Below are 20,582 nucleotides of genomic sequence, written 5' to 3'. Positions count from 1 at the left end.
GAGCTTATAAATTTGCGTCTCTCTGGACTAAACACCAGCTGAGAGTTTCGGAGCAGCCGTTGGTTATGGCAAAAAGAAGGGGCCGTTGCTTAGTAACGGTTGGCTGGTAGCAGCAGACCGCTGGCTGGTAGTAGTGGTGTGGTAGTGCACCAAAGTCCTTCGCACACCGCCTATGCACCTCTATGCACCATGGATGTATTATATTAACCTATGCACACGAGAGCCGGTGAAGGGGGTTGGGCGCATGGATGGGCTCTCCCCGACCGACGCTGTCCTCGCTTCTGATTGGTCGCTGGCCTGCAGTTTTCGCGCCAACGCGCTGCATTGTGGGGATGGTGAGCGGAAGTACACCGGTTGCGGGGAAGCAGGAGGCTGGTCGGCTGGAGGGGCGTCGTGTTGTTGCGTTTACAACTTAACTTCCGAGGGGGGCGATTTTAAATTTGAAACTGTGCCCAAAAGTGTTACTGAGTTTTACACGAATGCGGGGCGAAGAGTCGTCGGACTCGGAGTCGGGGAGGATGGAGGAGAGCTCGGTCCGGAGGAGTTTGGAGACGTTGTGTCAAGAGCTGAACATGGACGAACAAACCGCCGCTGCGGCCATGGACAACTTCACAGCCATATGGAATACATACACCCTGGAGGTAAACACGTCCTCAAAACAACCTCCTCTGTGCCTCTTTAGTGACCTCGTCTTGACCCAAACCCACAGCCACACACACTGAAATGTATTTAACTTTTACTGAACCGTGAACCCTCCACGCAACAAGACTAAAAACAAAAGCACAGACACCGAGTTAAAGGGATTCAAACTAGCGTTACTGTTTACATCGGTCGGCCCCGAGCTGAACAGAAAACTGACTGTCAGCTAGTTTGCTAGTGGGTTTCTTTGAATAGTTGTTATATGTATTGAATTACAGATGATTTCAGTGTTCTCTGAAAACAAACAGAATATTTCGTTTTTTCACTGTTTGTACCACGAGACAAGACATTGTGATGATGTCACCACTGAGCTTTGGTGATCTGTGACATTGAACACATAGGCTATAGGCTACATTTGATAAACTGGGAAAGTCATCTTTAATGATTAAGCTTGTTTGATTTCAGTTTGTAAAGGTAGGCTATTTAATATATGCGATCCTATGGCATTATCTGGGGAGATGGACATAGACACACACAACAAAGCAGAGCAAAGATAAAGATATATGACCTGTTGACACCACATCACAAGTACAGAATGAATAGTTTGAATAAATCACCACAAATGCTTTACAAGCAAGACTTTACTGCCTTGACATTAATTACAACTTTTCTTCAGGGTGACAGGTCAGAGGAGGGTCCAACAGCTGCCACATGCTGGTTAAATGACACTTGAAATAACATACAACGTCATTCATCCGGCCTCCAAACAGCTGCTTTGGCCCTGTGTTAATCTACAAAGTGACAATCACAGCTTGAATAGTCAAAACAATCCATTATAGTCAGAATGAAAAACTTTGAGAGCACATTTCCTTGTGGTTTTTGGTAAATCTTAACTCTACTCAAGTCTATTGTATGGTAATTATTTGATTTTAAAGAATGATAACACTTTCATTCACATGCTATTCAATCAACACTGTATTCACTGACTGGATGCAGCTATTCTGTGGATTACTGTATTGATTAAATGATTAATTCGGTTTAAATAAAAAAGGCAGATCACATCTTAGTAGAGTTCAAAGTGAAATGTTGAATTGCTTATTTCTCATGTACACACATTTCATTCATAGTGATGTATATGGCAGGGAGAGGCACAGTAACAATCTGGTAACCATAAATATTTAGCAAGTTTGCATGGAAGGAGGCAGTGATATATTTATCAAAAGTGCTATTCATTTTCCTGTATTGGCTAATAGAATAGTTATACACTAAGCAAGTGAAATCTACAGCTGAAGTAAGTTGAATTTGTTAATGCTGAGGTTTTTGCAGTCTAATATCTTTTTTTTCCTGATAAATAAAATGCATCTTTTCTCATTATTGTGCGATGTACAATCTGCGCTGGACAACAAAAGAACAAACCCTTGCAAACAATAGTTGAATTGTATAGTGATTCATTTATGTACTAATATATTCATGTACCTGCAGCTTTTCATGTCCCTGTTAATGTCCATAGGTTTTGGTCGGTGTTCTGTTAGTGGATCAGTGACTTACAAGCTATTTACACTTGTATAGAGAAGAAAACACAGTGTTTGTTAAAGTGATGGGGTGTTTTGTGTCTGCAGGGGGAGGTGGTCCATTGGCTGGCCTGTTCGCTGTACGCAGCCTGCAGGAAGGGATGTACCCCCACAGTGGGTAAAGGGCTGATGGAGGGAAACTGTGTCTCCCTCACCAGGATCCTTCGCTCCTCCAAACTCAGGTCAGTCACCAATGTGCCCTGCAAAGCAATGAAATCTGCCACCAAATATGATCACAGTCATCAGAAGGAAGGAGGTTTTAATATCTAACGTTTGTATGCGTGAAACCTGCTGATGTATCGTGGTGATGTCGTCTGCATGTTTCTCCTGACTCTTCTCTCCTGGCTCTCTCAGCCTGATCCAGTTCTTCTCAAAGATGAGGAAGTGGGCTGACATGTCCAACCTACCGCAGGACTTCAGGCTGCGCATGGAGCGGCTGGAGCGCAACTTTGAGGTTTCAACAGTGATTTTCCGCAAGTTTGAGCCCATCTTCATGGACATGTTTCAGAACCCGCAGGGAGGGGAGCGGCCACGGCAACCACGCAGCAGGAAGCACAGGCACGACACACAACATACATACACAGAAAGTCCTAAAGCTTGAGACCTAAGTAGAGAGATTTCATCCTCACCCAGTCTAACTGAGTTTGTGTCCTCTCTCTGACTCCACAGGCGTCTGCCCTGTCACATCAGTGATGTGTTCAAGTTCTGCTGGACGCTGTTTGTCTACACCAAAGGTACAAAGACACGGAAGACGACTGAGGGGCTACACACACTGATGTTGTTGTTGACAGTAGTGTTTCTTTTAGTTCTCATTATGGACTCATTTGAACAATAAATTTTTTAATTACTAAGATCAGATTGATTTTCATGATTGATTAATATTTAATCATTTTGTCTTGCTTTGAAAATACTCAGAGATTTGGTTTTGGTTCACACTTATTTTTTACGAAGAGGAGCAGAAAATCTGCACATTTTAGAAGCTTAAAATCCGAGATGCAAATCTAAATGAGTAATAATTTTAACCCTGTAGTTGTATTACCTCTGCGTCAAATTTGATATGAGTGCACTGTGTATATCAACGATGTGTGTGTAGGTAACTTTCGTATGATCGGCGATGACCTGGTAAACTCGTACCATCTGCTGCTCTGCTGTCTGGACCTGGTGTTTGGAAACGCTCTGCTCTGTGCCAACAGGAAGGACCTCATCAACCCGACCTTCAGAGGTAGGGGTGTGTGTGGGTGTGTTCAGACTAAAACAGATGTGTTTTGCTGTGGGACGTTTCTTTGCTCATAAAGGTCTAAAGAGGCATTAAAAGTGATTTTAAAAAGTATGTACATACAACAGTGTTTGTTATCAAGCCCATGTATTTACAAGTCTGCTGTGCGTGTGCAGGCCTGCCTGCTCTGTACCGTGCCGACGGTCACATTTCAGCAGACGAGCCTCCTCCGTGTGTGTTGGAGAGGTTGTGTGAGCTGCACGACGGCCTGGTGGTGGAGGCCAAGGGCATCAAACAGCACTACTTCAAACCATACATTCAGAAACTGTTTGAGAAACAGGTACACGCCCGTCTAGGTTTACTACTGTTTTTTCTCCATCATCACCTCACTCATCATCCTGTCGTTCGTTCCTCTCTTGCTCTTTCTTTACTCAATGATTGTTTGATTTTGGAGCTAAAAAATCTACCTGTGATCAATCTGTCTTTGTTAACTCGTGGCCGTCTGATTTTCTTTTTCCTGATTAGATCCTTCGAGGCAACGGGGAGCTGTTGACAGAACTGATGGATCCTCAGAATTTTATCGATAACAAGTAAGAAACACAAGCCCAAGGATTAACTTGACTTTCCTTCTCTGTATCTGATATAAAGTTTAACTGTTGAAAACTGTGTGTCTTCTCTTCAGTAAAGCCATAAACAGGGAGTATGAGGAGTATGTGTTGACAGTGGGAGACTTTGATGAACGGGTGTTTCTGGGAGCTGACGCAGACGAGGAAATAGGAACCCCAAGGAAGGTTGTTCAGGAACCATCGGCCAGCCAGACGACCACTCAGAACCAGCTGCAGCAGCATGTCGAGAAGGTATGCATGCACACACACATAGACACTAGCCATGGGCTGGTATGAGATTCTGACGGTATGATAACCTTGAGCAAAAATTTCACGGTATTGCAGTTACAGCTCTGGAAATGTGTTGTTTTGAAATGAAAAAAATATTTCAACTGAACACAGTCTTTATTTTTTACAACAACATACATTTGGATCATTAGTAAATGTGTAGCCTATCAAGTTAAAATGAATAATAAAATAAAAATAAAATCCTTATTCTCAATAAAATTTAAATAAAGGCTACATTATTTATAGTTATTATAGTTCATTATTATTCTAAAAAAAATGGCTTGGTCGTTTCTTAAAACAGTTGTGCACTGTAGTTTTTGGCTGATTGAGCCATGAACTCACCTCACTGGTCAGTAGTTCTGATGATGTTAAAGCTAGGAAAGTTTATTTATACAGCACCTCTATTATTAAGGCAGGTCAGAGCAGAAAAAACAAACAGTCAACAGCATCAAATACTCAACTTTCACAGATTTTAGAAATACAGTTTTACAGGAAGTGATCATTTCTCTTTGTCTGTCCAGTCTGGCTCCCTCGCCCCCTCCACCCCTTTGACCGGACGGGTTTACTTGAAGGAGAAGGACCTGCTTGTCACGCCCGTCTCCTCGGCAACACAGAGCGTCAGCCGACTGCAGAGCATGGTGGCCGGGCTGAGGACGGCCCCCAGCGACCACCTGCTGCAGATATTCAAGTCAGTTCCTCTTGTTGCCTCTTTGCCTGTTGCAAGTGTTTTTTTGTTAGTGATGACTTGATTAACTCATCGATCCTTTTCAATAATAATAAAAAAGACAGCTGTTCAGATACATGTCTTCAGTTGAAATAGTTTCATATTGTCTGTATATAATAAACTATTCTAACAGCGCTCTTGTCCCTTCCCTGTTGTTAAAGGTCGTGCACCAGAAATCCCACAGACACCATACTGTCCAGAGTGAAGACACTGGGACAGACGTTTAAGGAACATTACACCAACGACTCAGAGGACACACCTGGGTCTCACATAGGTACCGGACGTTTATGGAAATTTCAGCGGCACTAGGTTGTGCTGCTGTTGAATTAAATTTCATTGTACAGAAATGTTTTGGCTAATTGACCTGTTGTCACAGATGTAAACAGGGGAGATAGTGGGATCACCCTGGACCTGATTATTTTTTTTATTAACAGCATCAGACATTTTGAGATAAACAGTAGCGTACCAATTAAGTTTTAAGTATTAAGTAAATCTGTGGCATTTTGTTCCAGACTTTGCAGAGAACCGTCTGAAACTGGCCGAGATCCTCTACTACAAGATCCTGGAGAACGTCATGGTGCAGGAGACCAAACGTCTGCAAGGCAAAGACATGAGTGTAAGCTGCAGCCACAGCACTTTTCTACCTTGTCATGGGATTTAGTTTTTCTATGTTGCTATAATCAATATTCTGTTTTTCATTGAATTATCAGCTGGAGTTGATTATTAGCTCACACACTGTTACAAAGATCATTAATTTTAATACCCTCAGTTCTCAGTTTGTTTATGTCAAATGTAAAAAGTGATGTGATCAACATTTTTTTTATTTCTTTCTCAAATTTCTCTCCACTGTTGAATGAAAAAAATTATTTTAAATTTTTTTTTTAATTATCTGTAATATAACTTCAAATGTTGTGGTGTGTTGATGGTGTCAGGTGCTGTTGGAGCAGGACATCTTCCACTGCTCCCTGATGGCCTGTTGTCTGGAGGTGGTGCTGTTCTCCTACAGCTCCCAGAGGACCTTCCCTTGGATCATCACTATCCTCAAACTGCCCCCGTTCTACTTCTTCAAGGTGACAAACTCACAAACACAAACTCATCTGTAGGAGTTGCTCAACTCCTGCAGCTGGTCACATGATCACAACCAGTACTGTTCCCATGAATCCTGTGACACAGTCGTCCAGTTTGTCCTTGCCTTGTATGAGTAGAGCTAAGGGTGTGGTATGTGTGTGCGGTTGTGTACAGGTGATTGAGGTGTTTATCCGCTCAGAGGAAGGTCTGTCCAGAGACATGGTCAAACACCTGAACTCCATCGAGGAGCAGGTTCTGGAGAGCAGAGCATGGACGGGCGACTCGTCCCTGTGGGTCGCCGTGCAGGCTGCTGGGAACAAAGTCCCCACGGTGGAGGAGGTCAGCTCAACACACACACACACACACACTTTTCATATCAAACAAATTTCCATATCTGTTCATCACCTCTTCTCTTTGTCCCCTCAGGTGAATTTTTCCTCGTGTCTCGACACCGGTTCTTCTTCCGCGTCCGCAGGTGGGAGTCAGCCTCACCTGCCTCTGGTCGCCCTCTCTCCCATCATCCACCCCCGCATCAGGGAGTTCAGATCTGGGTTGGGCAGTGCCCGCAAAGGTGTGTGTGTTCTGGCGTTTATTGTGTGTTAAAGTTAACATTATGATACCGTATTCATGTTAATTATACTTTTAACAGCACTTGTTTTAACGGCTTTTAACACGTTAGAGTCAGTTGCCGGAAATGAATCAGCAGGAGTCCCAAGCTAAACCATCTCTGCTAACTGCAGCAATGCTTTTGAGGGTCTCTGGTTCTGTTGTTGTTTATTTGTCCCTGTACAATTAGGTTACGTTTGCATAGCAGCATACTTAATACTAGTATTATTTAACTGACAGCCCTAGTTTTCAAGCTACAAGCACTACACAACAAAACCCAACACAGTCCTGACCGATTGCTGAAATCTTCAGTCTCACAAATTGTGTCCATTCAGTACGATGTTTTTTTTCTTCTGCCAAAACAAGAGGCAGAAAACATATCCATAAAAATGCAAATGTTTGACTAATTAAACTGTGACTGTAATTAATTACACTTGATATGCTTCAATTTACTTTATTCTCTTTCTCCCTCCTCCAGATGTTCCTCCCTCTCCGTTGTCGGTCCACGACAGGTACAGTTCACCTGCTGCCGGCAGCGCCAAACGTCGTCTCTTTGGAGACGACCCTCCAACCTCCAACATCAGCCCGATGTCATCTCCAGCCAAAAGGTTGACGTTCACCTCAAGCAGCACCTTAAAGATCGGCACCCAAACCACCGTCCTCAGCATCCCAGTGCAAGGTACGTACACACACACACACACACACACACACAACACACGTACACACACTCTGACACAAACAAGTCATTCAGATCAGCCATTCTCACTCTGAGTTATATTTGTGTGTGTGTGTGAATGTCACCAGGTGTGACTAGCGACCGCACCATCACGCTGATCCCAGTTCAGCCATGTGACTCCTCCGGTGCCGTCACTGCTCAGTTCCTGCTCACTGCGTCCCCGAGCCGAGTCACAGCTGCTCCCATGACCTCTGACGCCCAGACAGGAGCTGGACGGCCGCGACGCACAGGCTCTCTGGCCTTGTTCTTCAGGAAGGTAGGAGCTCGGCTGGACGTTCACGTGTCGTGATCCCTCCACTTGAACAGTGTCTTTGTTATGATTGATGTCAGAAAATGAACTCACAAGTCTGCTGAAACATTCATCTACCGAGTGTCATTAGCATCATAAATCTCATGGGTCTGACCTTCCTGTTTTCTGCCAAACAAGTGACCTTCTGTGGTCCAACAAAAGTAAACGTGTCATTTTGTCACTTTGGACTCTTGTTTTGTTCACTCCAACCTCTTTTGTCCTCTGTTTCTCAGGTGTACCACCTGGCCAGTGTGCGTCTGAGGGATTTGTGTGTGAGGTTGGACATCTCCTCTGAGCTACGTGGAAAGATCTGGACATGTTTCGAACACTGTCTGGTCCACTGCACTGATCTGATGAAGGACCGACACCTGGACCAGCTGATGCTCTGTTGTGTCTACATCATCTCCAAAGTGAGAAAACTAGTTCATAGAATCCTACTCATTTAATGAAGAAAACAGACAACTGTAGTTTGATGGTCAGAGTCTCCTCAGAGGGAATGAAGTGACAAGAAAACAACATCTTCACTGATTGATTGTATCTATGTATGTCTGCAACACTCTGAGATGGATATAGATAAGACACCATCATAACTGTCACTGTGTGGTTGTTTCGGGTTTTCGTTGCAGATCACCAAGGAGACTCACACGTTCCAGGACATCATGAAGTGTTACCGTAGCCAACCACAGGCCAACAGCCATGTGAGACACACGCACACACAAAACCAGCCAAACTAACAATCATAGTAAAAAAATATATATATAAACTGACCTAATGATCAAATGATTTAAGACCTCATGTTTGATGTGTAATTATTTACAGAAATTACACAAGAGAAACGTTAAAGTTTATTCACATACTGTGTTTGTGTGTGTACAGGTGTACCGCAGTGTGTTGCTGCAACACACTCCCCGGGAGCCGGTGGCTGATGAAAATATGGAGGTGGATCCAGTTTCTGGTGGTGAATGTAAGATCAGACGCGTGATTATAAACCTGCAGCTCACAGTTCACCTGTTTGTCCTTCCATCTCATTTTAATAAATGTCATATTTCAGTTGAACTTTAGTGAGTGATGTATGTAGATGTAACTTGACTGAACCTTAAATACTCAGCAGGAACCGTTTTCTTCATTTCCTGTTTGCTAAGACCTTTGACACGTTTGGTTAATCAATTAATGATCTGTTTCTTCAGCTGCTGAGAAAACCAATCAAGTTTCAGGAGAGGCAAACTCCGACCAATCAGGCGTGGAGGAGCGCGGTGACCTCATCCAGTTTTACAACAACGTCTTTGTTCTGAAGATGAAAAGTTTCGCTCTGCGATACGCCACCCATGACAACCGGGTACGACACTGTTGCTCTCACTTCCTGTAACTCAGCAGACAATCCGGTTCAGTTTTATAAAAAAAACACCTCAGATAGAAAGTGACTCAACTGTTTTCTATCCTGCAGTCGGACGCCCCTCCCCTCTCTCCGTTCCCGTCAGTCCGGGCGCAGCCGCTGTCTCCTCGCCGAGTCTCCCAGAGACACTCGCTGTACGTCTCCCCCCATAAGAACTCTGCTGGCTGCCTCACACCCAACTCCTACACCTACAGGATCAACAGCAGCCCCTCCAAGGTACACACACACCTGGACATGTCTGAGGTTAATTCTCAGGTTGAGGTCATGACCTTTATTCACATCAGCAGCAGAAAGAACCAGGACTTTATTTCCTGTTTGTGTTAAGTGTAAACGTCCTGCATGTTTCATCTGTTTGTCTTGATGAATCAAGTTTAACGGGCCGTAGTTCACCTGGTGGAGCACGTACCTCATTGCAGTGGCCCGTCTGTGGCCCTGTCAGTCACGTCAGCTCATAAACACAGACTCTGCAGTAGCAGGCTCTGGTAAATGTTAGGGTTTTATAATATCAACTTTATGAACATGAAAAGCCAAACCTTTTACATTGGGTTAATATGAAAATAGAGAAGAAATCACAAGTTCCATCTATGCATTTAAGTTGAGTACCGTATAATGTATGTAGTTTGTGTTATTTTTCTACCTGTATGGTTGAGCTTATTCATTTTAACTTCCCAATTGAGGGATGAAAGAAGTCCCATTTAAAAAGAGGTACCATATTATTTTCACAGTCACAACAATAAGATTCAACATTTTAGTTTCTCCTTTTCATCAAAACTGAGTTGAGTCAGTTCTTTGACTTCCTAATTGTGCCCTCTGCTGGTTTAACTGATGCTCCTTCAACAAGCATCACCTGACCCTGCTACTCCAGTTGTAGTTGATTTACCAGTGTGTCGTGTCATGTGTAACAGGAAAGTGTAGATTGTGGTGTGGTGGACACGTTACGTGTGTGTCTATTTAAACTGGAACATGACGTAGCTTTGTTATGTTTTATTTCCTCTGCATGATATATGTCTGAGCTACGGTTCAGAAACTTAAGAACATTTACAGTGAACAACAACTGATAAACAATTGATTGATTTGCTCCAATGACAAATTGAAGCACAAAAAAAGCTCCAGTTTCTTTGTATCAAGTCAAACTGAGGAGAAGTTTTTAGAAGGTTTTACGTTTTGTTGACTAAACAGTTAATTAACACGACGATCTGCATATGAATCAGTATTAAATCATCATCACATGTCACTTTAAACCTCGACTGCTTGTACCCTTCAGGAGTTATCGGACATCAACCGGATGATCAGGCAGGGCTGTGTGAGCAGGAAGAGGGCGTTCACCATGGAGGGCGATGTCATGATGTCATCAGCAGTGTGCGACTCTCCCAGCAAGAGGGCGTGTCCTGAGAACGGCAGCAGCCCAGATGTGCTGCTGAAGCGCCTGCAGGACGTCGTCTCCGAGCGTCAGAGCCGCTGATGGGAAACACAACGCGTCCCAGAAACTCGTCAGTTAGAGACGCCGCAGGTAACAAAGACGTTGGCTGTTTATCACCCGAGGTCACAGAATGTGAGTGTCCTCGACCGAGTCCTTAGTTTTATCCAAAGCAAATTTTAATTAGTGTTTCTCACAACCTCCAAAATCTCGCAGCGATGATGTCAGAAAAATGACATTTGGCCTCATCAGGACAATTAACGACGTTCATCTACCTCTTCACTCTGAGCTCTACAGGTGAGTCAGGAAGCTCAGGTGAACGGACCGTCGTTCACTTCACTTTCCATGGAAGGAAAGGAGAAAAACACAGCACTGATTTTCTGAATTATTGAGATCAAAAGGTTAAAAAATCTTGTTCACTTTCCCTCTGGTCTCAGACACACAAGCCAACGCTTGTACCACACAACCACGCATTAACTGTACAGGTCAGTACAGTGTGACCGAGTTCAGGTGTCACAGAAAATTCAACACTTTAAATTCGTTATAAGCTTTTTTTTCTGAGTTGTGACCTCATCATCTGTTTGTTGTCATTTTTCATTGTGATGAGGCCAAAACAAGGCCAGAGAGGAGCTTCATAAAATAAATGTCAGTATTAGAACTAATGTCCATGCAGTGAAGAGAAATTCTCACTGATGTGGAAACACCACTTCAACTATCAGGGATTAAAATGTCATCAAGTGTTTTCATTACATATTGAGTTGTGTAGCTGAACAGATTTGACCTTTGGTGTGAATAGTTTGCTCTAACTTGATCTGACAAATCAGGATCTATAGGTGTTAAACTCGCCCTCACTACAGGTCTCTACTTCTTGGAGATTTTACTGCCCAGAAAAGTTTTATACTTTCTACTAATCAGTTTTGTTTCCTTTATTTTTTTCCCTTGTTGTGGTTTTGAACCATTAAATGTTGTATAGATGCTGTAATAACAGGTTTGATAACAGTTTTAATAACAGGTGCTGCACTGAGTTGGCATGTTGGTACCTGAGTGTGTAGTATCTACACTTCTTTTATTAAACATTTAATACAACAGCACTGCTGTTAGGAATCAGTCTGTAACTTCATCAAAAGCTCGACAGCAGGAAGAGTCAGAAACAAACCACCCGTTGTAAATAAACAATAATGGATGAGACTCTCACTGTGTCTCTGCTGCTTCCTGCTCGATGCCTCTGCTTCTCATGGACATTTGTATTTACTACAAAGTTACAAGTTTTGTACAATAAAATTTACTTTAAGCTTGAGTTTATTGTTTTTTTCTTTGTGTCGTCAGCTGATGTTTGGGCCGTGTTTCACCTTAAGTACAGAGAGTGAGAATGTGAAGAAAGTGGGCGACAGAATTATTAATATGACTGTTGAAGCCATGTCCACAAGTGCAGGAGGCTTTAGGGGCCGTTGACCTGTCTGCACCCAGGGGCCCATTTCCTCACTCACTTATCCTGCACATGAGTGACACAAACATACAAATATAATGACACGGTAAAACACTGGTGGAAACAAATCACTCGAAAAGCCTTTTGTATTGGTGGCTATAATCATCATCCCTCCGTCCTGTTGGATGTTTGATCTATAATTATACCAGTGTTGATCATAGGTCTGTGAACATCATCGTCTCACATCCTTCGACTTCATGTCTCCGCAAGGTGAGAGCTGATAATTCGCTGCTGTGACATCAGATTATTTAGCGTTTCACAGTCTCACTGCAGGTGTTTCCTGTACTGATAAAAGATGTTTTGTGAGTTCAATAACTGTTGAAGCTGTATCTTGCTGGGACATCAGTCTGTGGGGTTTTAAATGAATGAATGTGTCACTTTAATTCCCACCATCTGATCTTCACACTCATTTTACCTAAGCAGGTGTTAAAGGAGGAAGACAGGGGAAGACATGTCAGCATTTAATCAGACTTTTATAGATCAGGACTGTTTTATTATTTAGCCTACATTACGGACTTGTATTGCTTATTATTGATCATTGAAGTTTAATTCATAAATGAATAACTTTTTGTATTTTGTGTATATTTTACGTAGGCCTATTTAGTTTTGATAAATTGAAACGCATAAACCTAAGTTTTTGCAAGCCCGACTAAATTCAGTTTGAATAACTTCTCACTGGTTGATCTAATTGATCAGACCTGCATCTATCAGCTCCACCAACAGCGGAGGAACCAGAGGTCGTTTATGCGCATGCTCACCCCTCCCTCCCTCCCTCCGTCCCCAGCCTCTCTCTCTCCATCTCTCTCTGCATCCTCTCATCACATCCTCCAGCAGCAGCATCCTCTCCGGATGTCCACAGCCGCCTGATCCTCCACAGTCGGGCCGCGGCGTCAGCTCCAGGTAAGACTCCGATCACTTCCGCCGATCGACTCCTCCTCATCGATATCCCCGCCGCAGATGATCGATGTTTGTGCGGGCTTAGCGCGGGGTGGGTGCTGCTGCCTCCCCTGTCTGCCTGGATACTGACTCCATCCACGGTGCCCCCCACCCCACCCCCACCTCACCTCTCCTCTCCCTCCTCCCCCCGCAGGAATCTCTTCTTCTATCTCAGGGTTGTAATTTATTTTTTCGCCGTGAACGCAGCGACTCTCTGGCCGAGTTACCCGCCGTCAGGTCAGATAATGAATGAGTCGGTGGCGCTTATCTGCCCCGGCTCACCCTGATATCATCTCTCCTGCACACACTCACACTCCCATAAACAGCTTCACACATAGACACACACACGCACACACACACACACACACACGCACAGCCGGGCTGAAGTGGTCCAGGTTCTGGTGCTTTGGCGCATCAAGGTCAGAGCGGCGCTGCGCTCCAGCGGGGGATGTGACACCGACACGTACCTCGCCGGCGGCTCCGGCTCCCCTCGGCGGGGTCCCGGGAGGGGCGGGGGGCGGCGGTGGTGGTGGTGGTGGGGGTGATGTGAGGATGAACCGCAACTGTGTCAGTGGGCTACTTTAACCAGGAGCTCCCGGGAGATTAACGGGCCAGTGCAGAAGAGACTGTGAAACGTTGCGCTTTGCTGAGGGAGAAATGAGATGAAAGTATGTGCAGGTTTGATGGGAGGGGTGAGAGGCTGAGGTGTCAGGATGATGGATCACAGTCTGGTGGAGTCCTGCAGACTGTGGCAATTATCATATATTCATATCCACACTGGTGTGTGATTAGAGCAGCTGATGTCTGGACCCTGAGAGGTGACTGAGAGTGTGTGACCTCCTTTCAAGAAACCATCACCTTCTCTCCTCTTGTTTAGTTCCAGGATTATCCAGTCAGAGAAAATATGAAACCATTTTTTGAGAAATGTGTCATATTTACACAATTATTCTAACAAATCGTCTTGATAGGCCTATGGCTAAAAGGTGTTTTCTGAGGTCACAGTGACCTTTGACCCACAAAATCTAATCACTGTATCCTCAAGTCCAGATGTGTGTTTTTGCCAAATGAATTTACTCAAGGTGTTGTAGATATTGTGTTCATTCTGAGATCACCATGCCCTTGAACTTTTAACCCCCAAAAAAGATGTTCTATTAAAGTCTCATTGAGATACAGAGTCCATGGGAATGAGACAATATGGCGGCTCTAGCTGTGCTGCCCTTTTCACAGTGTGTGTAGGCCTATGTGTGGTGCACAGGGCTGAATTATCCTCCCATCAGGCCATGCGACCCCCCTGCCACCACACAGGCAGGTTCATTAGACACCCAGTAACTACGAGGACAGAGCAGAAATTATTAATCAATTATTTATCTTATCAACAGAGAGAAGCAGTTAAGTTTGATTACTGAGCATGCATCAGTTAGTCTCTCAAATGTGAATATTAGCTACAGACAGACTATTTCAGAAAATATTAAAACTATAAATGAACTGTGAGGCTGATTAATAGATCACAGAAATAAAAGACTGATGTTGGAATATTAATCTCAGGTTTTCCATCTGTGTCTTAAATCAAACACCGATGCTGTTCTCAAGATGACAACTCACCTGATACTGACTCATCAACTAAACTACCAGCTGATAACGAGGCTGGGGGCTCTAGAGGTCTTGGGCCCTGGGGTTGATGTTCAAGCTTTATAGATGTTTGAGGATTTAAATATGCAAAATCTGACTTTTACTCTCCATTGGCCTCAACAGAGAGAAGTGTCAGCGAAAATGATGATGAGAGGAAAAAAATGGAAATAAGATCTACCAAGGTGAGATGACTCTCATTCTGTGATTGATAGGGCTGCGCAATATGGCAAAACGCAATATCTTGATCATAGGAGATGCATTTTTTGGCAAAGGTGAATGTTTCATAACATTGTTGGTCATTGTTGGCACCATTGTTGTGCTGCAGAGAACAGCAGACCATATTGTCGAGATGTAAAGGGACCAACAAACATCACATTACAAATATTCGTTTTAAGAGAAAATGAAGCAAAATCTGCCCATAATTACATGATGATATTATATTGTACAACAAAACTGCGTGATTTTTCACTTATTAATGTTTTGAAAATGTGTTATTGGTATTGTTTACATAGTTATCAGAGAAATTCTTGCATTGAAAAAGTAAATAGTAGGCTACACTTGGTGTGTATTTACTATAAGCTTGCAGAGAGTATCATAGCCTACTGATGAACTGAAAAATAATCAACATTTTTATGAGTAGAGATTAGGTAACAGTGATTCTGCTGTAGGCTACTATCCACTCACTCATCTCATCTGCTCTAGTGAGGACAGTGCAGGCCGGAGGATGGTGAAGACATGAGCAGAGATGGAGTCCTCTTTCAACGCCGTAGAGCTCCGGGAGCTGCGGGGCGGAGGAGGCCGGAGAGCCGTGTCCCCGACGCCCGTCTCAGCGCCCTGGACAGCGGCCACGGCAGGCTCCGTGGGCCGGGGCTTCGAGAACGCCTCCTACCAGCAGGACGAGGAGCTGAACCAGCAGCAGGCGGCGGCGGCGACGACCGTGTCGGCCGGCTGTCGGCCCTCTACATCCGGCAACAACAAGGTGAGTTAGCTCTGGACCACTTCCATTCAGTTTAAATTTAAACAAACGTAGTATATTTACAAAAGAGAGGAGCTGGAATCTCAGTAATATCAACTTTTGAGTTATTTTATGCTTTTTATTTTACACTTTTCTCACAATAAAAACTTATTTAGCAGCTACATCAAATAGTTTGGGTCATGATTTCTACTGCCCTATGTATCAGTGCGTGGTAACCATAGCAACTGCAGTCCTTCTTCTGCATTAGCTAGCTACTAGCTAATTCTCACCAGGGAAAATATAACCTAAGTTAATCAGTTAAATTAATAAATAATGTTTGTTTTTCTCTTGTGATGAAATGGCTGTGGGTATTGCTACGTACTATACCTGACTACAGGAATGTCAGTAACTTAAGTTTGTATTGAGTATGAACTATGAAGTCAGCTATTTTTTATTTTCTTAGCCTATTAATTGTTTACCCTGAGTGAAGTGTGCAAAGCATAGGTGCAAAGTCTGCAGACCAGATCTTGGGTATTTTATTTGCTTTATGATAAATTATAACATAGTATACTTTGAGTGAATAGATATAACACACTTTAATGGAGAAGGCATGCAGAAATGTGTCCTTACGCTGCAGTAAAGTCATCTTTAGAATAAACTGCAGGCCACGTAGAGTTAAAATGGTTGCAGTCCTATATCAACTTTTAGTTTACTTCTGTATACTAAAATATCCAAAAGCATTTCTAGCAAGAATTATATTCATTTTGTCTATCCTGCCAATTTTTGTTGCAACTAAGAAAACTTGCCCAAAAATATACGAAGCCATGCTCCTCATGACCTTGCACTGTCAGCATCAAACTCCCAAACCTCAGCTCACCCTGAACCCCAGGTATCAATCAAAGGAAGACATCAAACACCTTAAGCCCAGCTGGCTGAATATTTATGACTCTTTCTTTCTTTCTTTCTTGCTTTCTTTCTTGCTATCTTTCTTTCTGTCAGGTGGATCAGCATCAGGAGCTCTCTCCGCGGCCCTATGATGAGGAGGAAGGCGGTGGGGGACAGGAGGACGGTCAGGACTTCACAGAGCTGACCCCGGGCGAAGACCATTCTGCAGACTACGGCTTCATCTTTGCCCTGGTGTTCCTGGTGAGTGGGATCGTCCTGGTGGTCATCGCCTACACCATCCCCCGGGAGGCCAAAGTCGACCCAGACTCGGTGTCTGCCCGGCAGATGGAGAAGCTGGAGATGTACTACGCCCAGCTGGGCTCCCACCTGGACAAGTGCATCATTGCAGGTCTGGGCCTGCTGACTCTGGGGGGGATGTTCCTGTCTGTGCTGCTAATGGTGTCCATCTGTCGGGGCGAGATGTACCGACGCAGGGCGGCATTCGTGCGACCCAAGAGGACTTATGGCTCCATCAACCTGAGGATGAAGCAGCTGGCGACTGGAGAGGCGGAAGGAGGTGAGGGTGGGGATGGAGGTGAGGAGTTTTTGGTGGAACATTCAGAGACTCGAAATAACACACAGCCAGGTCCGAGCCGGGACTCGAAACCAGAACCAGGGCCGAGCAGGCATCCTCCCGGTGCTGCTGGTTCCTGTTCTTCTTCTTCAGCTGCTGCACACAGAGTCAACTAGCTGTCTCACAGTTTTGCCTTCCTCTCAGTGAGCCCTCCGTCGCAGAATGGGGATGCACAATGGTGCAGGTCCCCATTGGTGCTGACAGGAGAAGTGTATCTAGAGCACAAGGCTTTGGGCTGAAGCGACCCGGCTTTAACGATGCAGTTTGGGATGAACGTAAACCGAGATTATGGGATATTTATTCTAACATCATGAGGGATGTATGACTTAATGAGAGAGGGCATGGTGCAGTAGAAGATGAGAGGTAAGCCCCTGGATAAGAACATGGTTGTTTTTCAAAGATTAGAGCTCTAATATAAATCCTAGTTAATCAGAGTTTTACCGTGAAAAGCACATTGTGTCTGATGGAGCTGGAGGCTAGTTTCCACCACAGATAGTAAGATTTATATCAAATGAGAAAGTTTGGTGTGGATTCTCAATTATTATCACACAAACAACAGATGTTCAACATTTAGATTTAGATGCATTTTAAATCCTAACCACAAGATTAACACGGACACTTGACTTGTGAATATCACTGGACACGAAATGGAGGTTGATGATAAATGATTTATGATGGAAATTAACTGAGGCAACAGTTTTGACAGTAACATTTCACTCTGGTCCGACGTTTGCTCTCACCACCAACATCAGTGACGAATGGACAATAACAGTTCAGAAGATAAAGGATAAAATAATCTAATAACAAACCCATCAGTGTCACCACACAGCAGCCACACTCTCAAACCTGCAGGACACAAGAAAAATACTTTTTAAACCTGCATTAAGTAATGTTTTTGACTGATAATTTGTTGTCAGTCTAAAAACCCCGGACTCCAGATAATGGACAAATAAGTCATGTTTCTATTTACTGTTTACTAACCCTACTCCACAGTGAGCAGTGTCCTCCTGCAGATTACGTAACTGAGCAGTGCCTTGTATCCAGTAGGGGCCTGAAGGTTTATGTTTCATTGTGGTCGAAACATCAGCATGTGAAATTATTTTTCTGAAAGGATAAACTTAATTTACAGTTTTTCTCATTTGCTTTGGCTCAATTCTCAAATGAGAAAAGCATTTTTATTAACCATAAATCACCTTTGTACTTCACAACAGATCAAAAATTTCTCATAAATCTAAGCAAATTGCATTGTTTTCTATCCATGTGTGCAAAAGAAGAAAAAAAAACAGTTCTCTACAAAGTGATTTTAAGTGAAATTGACAAACTCTTCACATCCTCTGTCTGAGCATCACATGCTAAATGAGACCATCAATTATTAAAATCTGTTATACATCATAAGTATTTATAACATATGACAAGTATATGTTATAAATAATATAATAATAATTATATACCTGTTTGGCTTTTCATTTTGGCGGCACTGACCAATTAACTGACGTAAATGAAATGTTTTTGGTGACTCACTACCTTTTGCAAACAGTTTTGATGAACCATGAAACTGATGTGACCATTGTACTCACAGTTTACAAAATGCTAAGACTGTTTCGACAATTAGCCCAAATGGTTTAAAACTGTTATGAAATGCAAAGGGAGGGAGAACGAGGGAGTTGTTAGACTGAGAGTTGCAGAAGTGAAATGAGTCACTGCTGAGAGTGATACAGATTACCCAGAATGCATTTGCAGCCCTCGCATCAGTAACTCGAAAGCCGTTCTACACACTCAGTCAGGTTGATGTTGTCACTCACTTTCACCTCCTTGTCCTCTCGAGTTTTTCCTCTCCATCACTTGTTGGTGTGAAGAAGATTTTTTGAGCAGGTGCAAATTGACAGTGTTTCACCTTGGGAACTGGATGAAGGGAAACATGGAGATGGTGTTTTCAAGTCTAAATCCATTTCTGAGACATTTACATGTGACACATGTGTTTGAAGTTTATCCTCAGCACTGAGAGAGAGACGTGTAATTTTGCAAGTGACAGAGCCAGACAAGAAAATCTGTGAAGTGAAGGCGTGAACGCCGACAGCAGCCTCTCACTTCTTTAATGTCTTCACTGGAGGCTGAAGGCTGTGAACTGCGTCCCTTAACACGTGAAATATTTCTTTCAGCAAATCAAACATCACCATGACAAAACGGGTACCAGGTTACACATCCAGAGTTTGACACTGCTTTGCCCAAAACTGTTGCCTCCTGTTAATCATCAGCAATATCTGTTTCTGCAAATAAATACCCACAGACAGCAGTTCCTTCTCCCACACATGTATGGATAGTTGTATTTTATCTGACATATAAAAATCTCTTCCTGTTTTCAGTTGATTGAAGGCTGAAAGGAATCTGAAACTGGACAGACACTAAAATCTACAAAAGGGGCTTATACTGTAGATTAAAAAAGAAGAAGCAATTAATCAGTTTAAAGAACAAATATGGAGGTGTTGTCTGAGTCTTTTTCTAACTGACTGCAGCTCTCAATCTGGAGAGGCTGGTTTTGACTGGAATGAACCTTTAATGACACAGCGCCTACTTCTTTGTATTATATGTAAACAGATGTTATTTATGTCATGTGAGGATACAATATGCCTTAATGAGTAAACACACACACACTGTAAATTGTGTATACGCAAATATTATTATGCTAATGTATTAAGGTCTGTATTGTGAGCAAATTAGCCAAGGGTAATGTAGCTACACACACATACACACACACTGACGTCTTGCTAATCTTAAAGTATGTACCAGGTTATTATTTCACAGTACAGATATACTGTAAATAAACATGTAGACGCGTCGGATGTAGACGACCAGCAGAAGCTAACGCTCACAAACTAAATACACAACACAGGTAGGCAAAGTTAGGAAATCCTCGTCACAGCTGAACCAGTTTCCTCCTGTTTGCAGCAATTTAACAATTTATTAATGAGAAGAAATTAAACTCAAGCGTCAGGAGAAACTCAGCAGATTAACAACAGTTCATTCACATTGAGATTAATCAAATAACAAACAACTCAACTCAACAAGATGCAACTAACAGTTATTTCCAGAGCTTAATGGTTTGTTTGGTCCATAAAATACATGAAAACTGAATTTAAGAATTGAAAAGAAAATCCCAAAGCACAAGCTGACTTATTCAAACTTGCTTGCAAGCTTGTTTCATCCGATGAATAATTCAAAATTCAAAGTCATTATTCAGTTTAATAATATGTCAGAGAAACTGAGTAAAACCAAATTTAGAAGCTGGAACCAGTGAATTTTTCAGATTTTCTTTTTGTTTTTTCTAAGAAATATCATAATTATGAAAATTGTTTTATGATATTTGACGTTTGATAATAATCGGTTAATTGGCTACTGTCAGAAAATAGTTGTAATGCCTGCTCTGACATTTTCATTATGATTTGTTTTATTCAACCAACTATCAGAATCTTTAACATTCAGTTTATTCAGTGTCACAAAGAAAAAC

At 42.9% G+C, this 20,582-nt stretch overlaps 2 protein-coding genes across 2 annotated transcripts; both read left to right on the top strand.

Annotated features, from left to right (window-relative positions):
• The first annotated feature begins 328 nt into the window (after window positions 1-328).
• Window positions 329-11,849, top strand: rbl1 (retinoblastoma-like 1 (p107)). Its single transcript, XM_085775713.1, has 22 exons — window positions 329-641; window positions 2,259-2,392; window positions 2,565-2,768; window positions 2,880-2,944; window positions 3,304-3,432; window positions 3,603-3,766; window positions 3,952-4,016; window positions 4,109-4,283; window positions 4,841-5,007; window positions 5,205-5,317; window positions 5,556-5,659; window positions 5,976-6,113; window positions 6,286-6,450; window positions 6,538-6,682; window positions 7,196-7,396; window positions 7,522-7,709; window positions 7,976-8,152; window positions 8,369-8,440; window positions 8,619-8,706; window positions 8,930-9,078; window positions 9,187-9,351; window positions 10,400-11,849. Exons 1-22 carry the CDS (start codon window positions 480-482, stop codon window positions 10,595-10,597), a joined length of 3,168 nt encoding a protein of 1,055 aa, XP_085631839.1. The 5' UTR covers window positions 329-479; the 3' UTR covers window positions 10,598-11,849.
• Window positions 11,850-12,836: 987 nt separating this feature from the next.
• On the top strand, window positions 12,837-18,114 carry tmem74b (transmembrane protein 74B). Its single transcript, XM_085777975.1, has 4 exons — window positions 12,837-12,938; window positions 14,727-14,785; window positions 15,306-15,582; window positions 16,558-18,114. Exons 3-4 carry the CDS (start codon window positions 15,349-15,351, stop codon window positions 17,191-17,193), a joined length of 870 nt encoding a protein of 289 aa, XP_085634101.1. The 5' UTR covers window positions 12,837-12,938; window positions 14,727-14,785; window positions 15,306-15,348; the 3' UTR covers window positions 17,194-18,114.
• Window positions 18,115-20,582: the final 2,468 nt, after the last annotated feature.

Source organism: Trachurus japonicus, chromosome 5 (genome assembly GCF_045865225.1).
Source record: "Trachurus japonicus isolate A0001 chromosome 5, Traja_1.0".
In the NCBI taxonomy this organism is placed as follows: domain Eukaryota; kingdom Metazoa; phylum Chordata; class Actinopteri; order Carangiformes; family Carangidae; genus Trachurus; species Trachurus japonicus.
The sequence above is the reverse complement of the archived record's forward strand: the minus strand, read 5'-3'. Positions and strand labels throughout refer to the sequence as shown.